This window comes from Phalangium opilio, unplaced genomic scaffold (genome assembly GCF_054372755.1).
Source record: "Phalangium opilio isolate 3A_F unplaced genomic scaffold, DU_Popi_V2 ptg000013l_1, whole genome shotgun sequence".
Taxonomy (NCBI): Eukaryota; Metazoa; Arthropoda; class Arachnida; order Opiliones; family Phalangiidae; genus Phalangium; species Phalangium opilio.
In genome coordinates, this window is record NW_028324148.1 from 13,367,789 (window position 1) to 13,379,722 (window position 11,934).

General features: G+C 35.7%; 2 protein-coding genes across 2 annotated transcripts; one reads left to right on the forward strand and one right to left on the reverse strand.

The window, feature by feature from the left end:
• Positions 1 to 3,779: 3,779 nt before the first annotated feature.
• On the reverse strand, positions 3,780 to 4,738 carry RpS26 (ribosomal protein S26). Its single transcript, XM_089864653.1, has 4 exons — positions 4,580 to 4,738; positions 4,146 to 4,323; positions 3,911 to 4,068; positions 3,780 to 3,833 (listed from the first exon to the last, which is right to left on the reverse strand). Exons 1-3 carry the CDS (start codon positions 4,580 to 4,582, stop codon positions 3,911 to 3,913), a joined length of 339 nt encoding a protein of 112 aa, XP_089720779.1. The 5' UTR covers positions 4,583 to 4,738; the 3' UTR covers positions 3,780 to 3,833.
• Positions 4,739 to 5,087: 349 nt separating this feature from the next.
• Positions 5,088 to 11,310, forward strand: LTV1 (LTV1 ribosome biogenesis factor). Its single transcript, XM_089864654.1, has 9 exons — positions 5,088 to 5,247; positions 5,369 to 5,503; positions 5,592 to 5,753; positions 7,409 to 7,668; positions 7,882 to 8,145; positions 8,862 to 9,013; positions 9,589 to 9,641; positions 9,767 to 10,006; positions 11,135 to 11,310. Exons 1-9 carry the CDS (start codon positions 5,245 to 5,247, stop codon positions 11,246 to 11,248), a joined length of 1,383 nt encoding a protein of 460 aa, XP_089720780.1. The 5' UTR covers positions 5,088 to 5,244; the 3' UTR covers positions 11,249 to 11,310.
• The last annotated feature ends 624 nt before the right edge of the window (positions 11,311 to 11,934 follow it).

An 11,934-nucleotide genomic window follows, 5' to 3' on the forward strand; every position in this document is an offset into this window, starting at 1 on the left:
ATTTGATTTTCTGTCTTTGACATTGGCGTCAAAATTTCAGATAAGCCGTGGTTGTTTTCAAATAATTATTTTGTTAATTACAACGCCATCCAAGTGGTATGTTCCCATTTTCCCCAATCCCATAATACCAGAAATATATGACTTTACACGAAGTTCACTTCTCCCTACCTCGCGCCGGCCATCATCTATGAAGTATTTTCACAGGCTAGAAACGGTACCGTTCCTCCCGAACAGCGAGGCAGAGAGGTGAAAATAAAAACACTAGCGTCGCGTAGTGAGAAAAATGTGCGTAAAACCGGTTTTCTTACAATCGTATCATAGTTGTATCTTATGCAGCGGCTTCTCACTTGCGCGAAATACAGTTGAATCCAGCCGTTTCTAGGAAACGTCAGATTATCTTGGCAGTGGCCATTTATCACAGTTCTCTCTCGAGAGGAAAAAGTTTTCTCTTCGCGACTAGCGCGCGTCGGGAGGGGGGAAAATTCACGCCTCTTCACTCTTGCAAAGTTTTTTTTTTTCGGGTTTTCTCTTCATAGATGATGTCCACGGTACTAACCATTATTGAAGTGAACTTCGTGTAAGGTAATAAATTTCTGATAATACCCAAAAGGAACATTTCGCCCAAGATTTTTTTTTCCCATTTTGCCCAAGCCCGGAAGTTGAGATCTAATTTTAACCTATAGAAATAAAAAAGACCTAGAAAAAATTAGCCTTGGGTTGGGTTAGGCTAGGTGGGTGGGAAGCCTTCACATGAGCAGTTCCCTTATGAGCGGATTTCATATTAGCGGTCCTCATAACAACAGTTCTCTACATAGCGGTTTCCGAAATGGCAGTTCACCCATTACAGCAATTACCGATACAGCGGTTCTCGTAAACGCGGCGTACCGTTACAGCAGTTCTCTAAAGAGCGGAAAAACAGATATGCGAAAAACGATAGTTGTTTATTATGGTGTAATCTTGCCCAGCTGGGTTATATGAACTCAAAAAGAACTAGGTCAGATATGGATAATTTGGTTAGGTTAAAGTTGAATTTTTAAACTAAATAGTATTAGGTCAGGTTAGGTTAGGTTAGGTTTTTGTTTCGTTTGGTTAGACTTAGGTTAGTAATATTTTGGAAATGGTTTAACAATGTTACGCCTTTTCCAAAAAATTACTGTTTACAATTAGGCCTATCTTCTTCCGAAATAAAATAACCTTTCTCAAATTATAATATGCCTTTTCCTAAAAATAACTGTTTACAATTATCTTCTTCCGAAATAAAATAACCTTTCTCGAATTATTTTTCTATCCTGGTAAGAGAATTGTAAACTGATACAGCCAGAAGAATAGTACAATATTTAAGTTTACTTTAAAAAAAAATGCATAAATACGCGCCGAGTTTATTAAAGCAGTGGAAGGCACGGATCGAGAGGATATTGTAAGGGAAATTAATAGCCAATGTTTCTGTTTTGGGGGAAAAATATTTTGGGACAAATGGGTTTGGGAGAAATGGGAATTGGGGAAACTGTTTTTGGGTGAAATGGGGGAGAATCATTCAAGTATTTGATTTAGTTCGCAGATAACTCATAACGACCAACTCGGTACTATCTCGTGCGAGGGTAAGAATAAGCCTTGCGAAAAACCTTCATGTCCTAATTGGGAAATACCCGATTTTTTTTCGGTATTACGGATTATATGGGACTAAAATTCTCATACATAAGATTTTGTAGGATTATTTTTGTTATAATTATATTGAACTTTTGAAAAGGAATAAGGGAACTTGGGGAAATAAGGAATTTGCGTTAAATGCCGAGTTGCCTAGATAAGGCGGAGCATAAACAACAACAAACGATATTGGAAAGTTAACTAAGACATTGTAAAAAGTCACGAAACTGTACACAAAAATATGGGATTTTACTTGTATGAAATTGTGCGTACATTTCAGATTTTTTTATGAAATTGTACGCAAAAAATATAATATTTTACGTGTATGAAATTGTAAGCAAAAAATATAGGATTTTACGTGTATGGAATTGTAAGCAAAAATATAGGATTTTACTTTTTACGAAATTATAGGATGGATCCAAAGAATAAAGGGATTACACAGCAATTACTCGGGGCTCTTTGAGCGTTTGGAAAATATTCCCCGAGAAAAACTTTTTCAGGGTTAGATTATAGATAGGTAAAATTACATATAACCTAGGATTTTATGGGAATCACAGGGCCACTGATAACAGGGACCATAACTGCAGTTTTATATGGTACAAAGATTTTTTGGCTTCATTAAATCTGAAACAATGGGGGAAAATCCCATAATTCACGCGTAGACAGTTATAAAACGGTAGTTTTGATATTAAATAATGGAGGCGTCATTATTTGTACTGACGCCTCTATTACTAGAAAAAAAAAACAGGATTATCCCCTACCATCTTATACACTATAACGAAGAAACCCGTAAGTGACCACTGTAGCTCAGTGTGTGTGTGTGTCTGAACTCCAAGGACCAAGCATTGGAATCGCGAATTGTCTCAGCACGCTCAATCCAACTCAATCTCACACCAGAGAAAAGTTCTTATTTAAATTTGTTCTATTGCGACCCCTATGACTAGCAAAGTCATAGTCAATCAAATAGAAAATTGTTTCGCGGGAAACTAAAATTTCATAAAACTCAGGTTACAACAAAACCAGCCAGGCAGCAGTGGTCTGACTAAAAGAGCCACCTACGCGGATCGCCAGCCCATCCCTCATTTCACTCCATAGACCACTTCAATGTAACTAAGAAGGAAAGAGATGATATAACTTTGCCTTCCAACACATTTTTGGAACATGATGAGGGAAATACAATAGATAGTTTTCACACATGGATAATTCATACCATTTACACCAGGAGGCTGGGCTACCTGGAGGACAAAATCCCATCTGCTTTTGTCCTCAAGGTAGCCTGGCCTCCTGGTGTAAATGGTATGAATTCTCCATGTGTGAAAACTATCTATAGACCAACCCCCTTTTCTTGTATGAAAAGGTCTATTCTTGAATGAGAGAGATATGGAGGCCTTATATCCAAGCCGTTTTGGGTAGGGTCCCATGGTAGGGAAAGGTCGAGGATGTCAGACTTAAAAGAGAAGCTAGTTCTCATACAAATACAAGGGCGCTACAGGCAAGGTACAAGGCCCATCACCACTTTGACTATATCTAACCTCTTTCCTCCCTGTTCCTGGTCTATTGCTTCTAATAGTGTTTTCTATAGTGTCAGTAGTGTACTACCTATGTATGCAAACATCATAACCTTCTATCCCCTAGCTCAGTGTCATCCCCTCTTACAAGATCGCGCCTAGAGGAAGGGATACACAGTCTACACACCCCTCTCTAATGAAACTAGTCTATTTGACTGCTCCAGTGCTCCCAGACCACAAACGATTTGCTCTATTACGTCATAAAATCTGACAAAGAGCAGCTAAATCATTGACAGATCTGGACATAAGTAAAGTTGAACTTCCACTTGAGGGTTGCCAGTAATATGCTATTAGAGCAACTCAGGTTTATAACTCAGTGATCTGAATTAAACAGAAGTACAAGCTTTTCAGTGATTCAGTCTATACTCGTAATAGCATAGCCCACTCGATCACGCGCTATGCGAGCAGCTTGCGTCCCGGAGCGCGTGATCGAGTGGGCTATCTTGTATCTATATAGAGCAGCTCCAATGTTACTGTTTCTTTTCCATGAAAATTTTTCTACAGATTTAGCGAGTAACAGGGAGTTATGAATTCTGAAATCTCTTTATAAATTAATAATCAAACAAATTGATTTTTTAATTTTTTTTATTCATGAAATTATAAGACCATTAACTTTTTTTTCTGGAAAGAATCATGAAAATAAAAAAATATTTAATACTTAAGAAACATGATTGCAATTAACCATATAGTTAACCTACTTAAGTTGATTTTGGTCCAACGTTCATGGGCCTCTGGAACCTTGGGGGAGGAGTTCTATCCTTACGAGCTTCCTTTGATCTATTTCTGACAATTTTCGAGTGAATAGCGCATGATACGCAGTAGTGAAGTTTAGCGTACAATTTGGGTAGAGCATAGGCTATAAACAGAAGTCAACTTTGAAAATTAACGGCAATTATATGGGAGTCAACATAGCCTAATTGGAATAGTGCTTACATTCGTAAACACTAGCATCAGTGATATCTCGAACAGCGGCTGCTTCAACAATGTTTCGGATTACGAATTTCTTGATGGCCTTATCCTTGGGAACGCACCTAGCGCAGTTGGTACACCTGACTGGCTTAACGTGTCCACGTCCATGCTTGCTACGACCATTGTTTCTGCGTTTAGAAGTCTGTAGGGTTTTTACATATTTATATATTAGGACAAAACAATAATTTACAAAATAATTTGGTCATAAAAATGCGTGAACAAAGCTACTTAATATCTTCAAGCTGGTGAAAAACATGCCGCGTGTTCTAAGCTAACACTAAGCCTTGGCTATCACATTCTTTTCGAATTAGTACTTTAATATAAAGGCTACTTTACTCAAATCACCGAGTTTCAACGCTTTAGAAATTATAAAATGGATAAAATATTAATGAACTTACCATTTTATTTCCAAAATTAAACTCTCAATTAGATTAAATTTATTTCAAAAATTTTCGACAACGTGTGCCGTGTACAACGCCAATAAAGAGAAACTCCCAATGACCAAAGACTATACTTGATTAAAAAGCTTTCCATTTTCACGTGGTACATGCCATGGTGCGGGTGGATAAGAATTTTTAACTGATAAATTGTCGTCTGCTTATACTTCGGAGTCCACGTGTAACGTGTTGTAGTTAAATTTGACGTTAATTAAACATAAGCAAAGCGCTAATTAATTAAAATTGGAATTTATCTAATATAAATATCCATTACATACTTTGATTAGATTAAATTTATTTCAAAAATTCTCGACAACGTGTGCCGCGTACTACAATGCCAATAAAGAGAAACTCCCAATGACCAAAGACTATACTTGATTAAAAAGCTTTCCATTTTCACATGGTACATGCCATGGTGCGGGTGGATAAGAATTTTTAACTCGTAAATTGTCGTCTGCTTATACTTTTTTTCACTGACTCTACAAGTACAACTCCTCGGAGTCCACGTGTTGTAGTTAAATTTGACGTTGATTAAACATAAGCAAAGCGCTAATTAATTAAAATTGGAATTTATCTAATATAAATATCCATTACATCGTTTGAAATAGAAATTTGCACCAGAAATAATGGTAAGAAGCTGATATTTCTGTTTAAAGTACTTTAAACCTTGATGCTTAATCAGGAATTTATCTCACTTAAACATAAAAGTTTATTCTGCATTTAATTTTAAAATATTTATTTAAAAATTAGCCAAGCAAGAAAAAGAAGTTTATCGATAAAAAAAATGCAGTTACTTTTCAATTGGTTCACCGAAGTCAGCGTGATCCTTTGGTTGCTGATGAGAGAGCCCCTCAGAGAGTTCTGCTTCCCTCTGTTTCCAACAAGGTACAAAGAAATTCTTCGAATATTGAATAATATTTATGAACAGTAAAATTAATAATAGTTATGTATGATTCTTATCATTTTAATACAGAAAGTTGAAGAACAACAAAAATTTGGTATCTATTTTGACGATGATTACGACTATCTACAACATTTGAAGGATGTGAATCAAGTTGCCGAGTGGGAACCAATTGTTAGTAGAACCAGACTTTCAGCAGCTGAAGCTGGAGCTTCATTACCAAATCCCGTTCAGGTTTGTGATTTAATACACTTCTTTATAGTGTTGGCATGGATGAAGGATGCGCGTGAGGAAATTTGTTTTCACGCTATAGGATCGGCAACTCCCTATCTCGAGCGACAGAATATTCTGTATACACTCTGTTACAACGTCGGTTGTCAGCACGCGCAAAGCTATTTCTCTATGTAACATAGCTTTGTACGTGCTGTCAAGAGACAAAAAACTTCAGGATCTTCAGGATTTAAAATATCCGCGAGTTTTTTGGCTCGAGTGCACGGACCTCTAGGCCTTAGTTTCAAATACGTGTGAAATTGCATACAGTCTACTACACGCATTTGAAACTAAGGTCTAGAGGTCCGTGCACTCGAGCTAAAAAACTCGCGGATATTTTAAATCCTGAAGATCCTGAAGTTTTTTGTCTCTTGACAGCACGTACAAAGCTACGTTACATAGAGAAATAGCATTGCGCGTGCTGACAACCGACGTTGTAACAGAGTATATACAGAATATTCTGTCGTTCGAGATAGGGAGTTGCCTATCCTGTAGAGTGAAAACAAATTTCCTCACGCGCATCCTTCATCCATGGTGTTGGTATCACAATTAATGATAGTTAAAAGGGGTGTCTCAGGTTGGGGAAAAACATTTTGAAGTCAGGGGTTTTAAATATAGGCCATAAAAATCAGGGAATTTAAAAATGGGCGAAAAGATCAAGGAATTAAAGAATAGGTGATAAAGATCAGGAATTTTTAAAATAGGCGAAAATAATTTGAGGAATTTTAAAATAGGCCAAAATAATTTGGGGAATTTTAAAATAGGCCAAAATAATTTGAGGAATTTTAAAATAGGCCAAAATAATTTGAGGAATTTTAAAATAGGCCAAAATAATTTGAGGAATTTTAAAATAGGCCAAAATAATTTGGAAAATTTAAAATAGGCCAAAATAACTGGAATATAAAAATAGGCCAAAATAATTCGGGAAATTTTTCAAATAGGCCAAAATAATTTGGGAAATTAAAAATAGACTAAAATTATTTGGGAAATTTAAAAATAGGCCTAAATAGTTTGGGGAATTTAAAAATTGGCCAAAATAATTTGGGGAATTTAGGAATAGGCCAAAATAATTTTGTGAATATAAAAATAGGCCAAAATAACGTTGTGAATATAAAAATAGGCCAAAAAAATTTGGGGAATATAAAAATAGGCCAAAATAATTTGGGGAATATAAAAATAGGCCTAAATAATTTTTAAAATATTAAAAAGGCCAAAATATTTTGGGGAATTTTAAAATAAGCCAGAAAAGTAAAGGAAAACCGATAAAAAAGTCACCTGGTAATTTGAATCTGAATTTAAAATTAGTTAAAAGAAATATTGAAGAAAACTGTATGTAGAGTAGGGACATTCCATGTTAACTTCCCGTAAAGTGTAATATAGTCATGGGGCACCAAGGTGCCTTTACTGTATAGGGAGCTAACAGTTCTGACCCTGAAACGTCACACCCTTCTATCTCTTACTGGAGTTTCATCCCCCCTAACGGTTGGAAACAGTATTCCACGCGCAAAAATGCCAACCAGAGAGGGGCTGCGTGACGTCAGACTATCTCTTCCCCCTAGCCAGTTGTTAGCTCCCTATTAAATTGTGAAATATATGTAATATTGTTTTTGGATTTACAGGCATTCAAGTTACCATCTTCAGTTTTTCAATCAAATGTCGAAGAAAAAGAAGGATTACTGAATAAGGCGGCGACGGTCAAAGGACCAAGACCTGATTTTGATCCTGATGTGATTGCTGCTTTGGATGAAGATTTTGACTTTGACAATCCTGAAAATGAACTGGAAGATGATTTCATGCAATTGGCCAATGCTGAAGGAGACAAGTCGGATGATGAGGATTACACCGATGTGGATAGTGATGAAGATGATGATAATATGAGGTAATTAATACTAATTATTCCATAATAAGCTTTGCCAAATGTTAGGGATTAATTGGAAAAGTCAGGGAATTTAGAGATAGGTCAAAATGGTCAGTGAAAAATTCAAGATAAGGTCGCAAATATCATGGGAAATCATACCACATCCTTTTTTCTGGCGTTAAGAAAGTGTTTATTAGCTAGAATTATATTTGAAATTTGATTCATCATTTTCAGCAACGACTTCAAGGGTTATTGCAGTGACAATGATAGTGACGATGGCCAAAAATCAAGATTCACAAGTTATTCAATGACTTCATCTGTATTACCACGAAGTGAAATTCTACAAACTCTGGATGATCGGTTTGAGAAACTTTATGAGGAATACGACGAAGAAGAAATTGGTGCTTTGGACGGTGAGGAAATAACTGGATTCATTGACCCCAACAGTGAAATCATAAAACAACTTCTGAATGATCACGAAAAAAATTTCAAAACAAGGTAAGATGACCGAACCCTTGTATGAACAGTTACTTTGAAAGCCACGTGCCTCATTGACATTAATGTTCCTGACGCCACAATATTAAGAAAAAGAAATATTCTTTAGTTGTTTGGGAACCAAAGAAGTGGGTTCTATGGGCGATTTTGTGTCGAAAATGTCCAAGTTATGAACATTGGAGTGTTAATTTGATGACCTCTGAAACTAAAGGCAATGCTTATCTGTGAAACAGTCCCAATCATAATTTGTTTAGGGTGTCACATAACTTGTAAGCGGTGGTTTTTACGGAAAAATGCCACAGAACTTACACAGGGTTCATATGGAACCTGGGTATGTCAGGGATTTAAAGTTTTGTCCTAAAAAGTCAGGGATATGTCAGGGATTTCATTTGGCATATCAAACCATGATTGCTTCAAGCAATGCTAAATATGGGCCAGGTGTAATTTTGAAGTGGGCTCTGGTAGACACCTTAAAATGTTCAGGGATATTGGCAAAATTTCATCAGTGATAAGGTTGAAAAGTCTGGGATTTTCAATACTAAAAATTCGTCTGAACCCTGTACATTTTCAACTCAAATTTGTCTATTGAACCCACTGTACGCAACTGTCCTACTTTTCTTCAAATAAAATGATAGACAGTCTGAGTCAGGGAAAACCCAGTATAATCAGGGAAGTTTGAAATGAAATGAAAAACATGTGAAAGGAATTATTTTTCATAGACCCACATTAGGCCAAGTTTTGGATGATAAAGAAGATTGCGCTGACGTCGAAGTTCCTTACAATATTGAAGAGGAGAATTTGATTGATTTAGAATTATTGGAAAAACCCGGGAGAAATGATGAAAATAAATGGGATTGTGAATCCATTTTATGTAAGTTTTAAAGGGAGGGTGAAGTAGAAAATCAAGTGATTTTTTATCGATTCTTCTACTAATTATAAGACCAGTCTGCATAGTGAAACATTCAGGAAATACCAATTCCGAATGATTTTAAAATTCAAATTAGGTTCAGATTTTAAGGATAATTTTAAACAAAGACTGCCGACCAATCACGTAACGCCCTGCCTTTTTGTTAACAAAATTCTCGTGGCACGTTCCGTGTTGAATGAAATTTATCACGAGATTTGATAAAATTCGCGCGCTACGTGATAATCGTGGCGCGAGACATGGAACGTGCCACGAGAATTTTGTTAATAAAAAGGCAGGACGTTACGTGATTGGTCGGCAGTCCTTGTTTAAAATTATCCTTAAAATCTGAACCTAATCTGAACCTAATTTGAAATAATTTTAAAATCATTCGGAAACTGTATTTCCTGAATGTTTCACTATGCAGACTGGTCTTAATATTGGTAGAAGAATCGATAAAAAATCACTTGATTTTCTGCTTCACCCTCCCTTTAATTTACTTCTAATAGCATTGTTAACGTTGAATAATGATATTTTTATAGCAACATACTCTAACTTGTACAATAGACCAAAACTGATAAAAGAAGCTGTGAAGGTAAATATTCTTAATTTACTAATGGTCGACCAATAGATGGAGCTAGTTTTGATTCATAATCAGGGCGTAGCGCCATCTAATTGAATTTTTAGAATTTACAAAGTATAATTCAAATTATTATACAGCCTAAGTTGGTAAAGTTAAATCAACGAACTGGTATCCCAGAAGATGTTCTTTTGGTCGGGAAGAATCAGTTAACGAAGAAAACGTTGAAAATGCTATCGCAAGAAATGGAAGATGAATCGCAACCTGATGATACGAGAAGTATGCTTAGTAAACGCAGCGCCGCCCTATCAGTCAGGGATAGAAATGAAACTCCCGAACAAAGGAAAGAGAGAAAGGTCGCCGTTAAAGAACTTCGTAGGGTAAGTAACTTGGGAAGGTAACTTCTGTCATGAATGTGTAAATGGTACAGGGAATTCGAAATTTGGTCAAAATGGTAAGGGAAAATGTCAGGGATTTTAAAAAAGGGGAGAAAAATGACAGGGAAAGGTCAGGGATTTTTAAAAATGGAGAAACATTTCAGGGAAAGGTCAGGGATTTTTAAAAATGGAGAAACATTTCAGGGAAAGGTCAGGGATTTTTAAAAATGGAGAAACATTTCAGGGAAAGGTCAGGGATTTTAAGAAAGGGAGAAAATTTTCAGGGAAATTAAGGGAATTTAAAATTGGATCGAAATGGTATGGGAAAAGGTCAGGGATTTTAAAAAATGGAGAAAAATTTCAGGGAAAGGTCAGGGATTATAAAAATGGAGAAAAATTTCAGGGAAAGGTCAGGGATTATAAAAAATGGAGAAAAATTTCAGGGAAAGGTCAGGGATTATAAAAAATGGAGAAAAATTTCAGGGAAAGGTCAGGGATTATAAAAAATGGAGAAAAATTTGAGGGAAAGGTCAGGGATTATAAAAAAGGAGAAATATTTCAGGGAAAGGTCAGGGATTATAAAAAATGGAGAAAAATTTCAGGGAAAGGTCAGGGATTTTAAAAAATGAAGAAAAAATTTCAGGAAAAGGTCAGGGAATTTAAAATTGGATCAAAATGGTAAGGGAAAAGGTCCGGGATTTAAAAAAAAGGAGAAAAATTTCAGGGAATTTAAAATTGGATCAAAATGGTAAGGGAAAAGGTCAGGGATTATAAAAAATGGAGAAAAAAATTCAGGGAATGGTCAGGGATTTTAAAAAATGCAAAAAATTTCAGGGATAATCAGGGAATTTAAAAATGGATCAAAATGGTAAGGGAAAAGGTCAGGGATTTTAAAAAATGTCAGGGAAAGTCAGAGAATTTAAAATTGGATCAAAATGGTAAGGGAAAGGTCAGGGATTTAAACAAAAGAGAGAAAAAGGAAATTGGATAAAAATGACCAGGGAAACCTTATTAAAATTAAGAAGAAAGCCAAAAAGGTCAGGGAGTTTAATTTTAGTAGGGAAAATGTCTTGAGTTTACAAAATTTTCAACTTGGCATGTTACAAAAAGTATGTTTTAAATTTTAATTAGGAGCGGAGACTGGAGAAGAAGGCAAACAAGGAAGCCTTTAAGGAAGAGGAAATCAGGCAATCAAAAGTAATGAAGAATCTGAAACAAAATCTGCAAGGAATTAAAATTGTCTAGCACTTTTTTTTATTTACAAGATTATCTTTGTATATATTCAATAAAATTTGATTCAACTAAAAGACTTGTTTTTATATATATATTTCATATATCTATGATGTACTTTATTAAATAAATAATCTTGAAATTCAATGTTTCATAGGTAAGACCAGCAGCAAAGACATCCGACATTTTTAGGCCTATTCCTCTTAGGACCGCCATTTTGAAAAAATTACGGCAGTAAGGCCCGTCTATAAGATATAGGGAACTATAGTGTGACGTTATTCCATAAAGGTTTTTACATTTCTGGCAGCCATTTTAAAAGGTGGCTGAAAATCGAACTCGAAACGCTATAAAGCCAGTCTATAGGATAAGGCTAACCAGTGTACTAAATATTAGTGAAATTGGTGGAAACGCGCGGACGTTATTCCATATAGAAGGGTTTTAACGTTTCTGGCAGCCTTTTCAAAAGATGGCGGAAAATTCTAACCCGAAAAGCTATAAAGCACGTCTATAGGATATCGCTAGCCAGTGTACAAAATATTAGTGAAATTTGTTCCATAAATAATGTTCTTTTACATTTCAGGCTGCCATTTTTTCAATATGGCGGCGGATTGGAAAAATCTTTCTTAGCGCGTGGCCACTACTTAAGATTAACGTCCCTGCAAAATTTCTGGCTTCTAGGTAAAGCGGTTTGAGCTATGCGT

Coding starts and splice junctions, on each gene's coding strand:
- LTV1 (XM_089864654.1), top strand. Junction 8,146..8,861: donor GAAAAAAATTTCAAAACAAG/GTAAGATGACCG, acceptor TATTTTTCATAG/ACCCACATTAGGCCAAGTTT. Junction 9,014..9,588: donor GGATTGTGAATCCATTTTAT/GTAAGTTTTAAA, acceptor ATATTTTTATAG/CAACATACTCTAACTTGTAC.
- RpS26 (XM_089864653.1), bottom strand. Junction 4,069..4,145: donor TGATGCTAGTGTTTACGAAT/GTAAGCACTATT, acceptor TTCTGTTTATAG/CCTATGCTCTACCCAAATTG.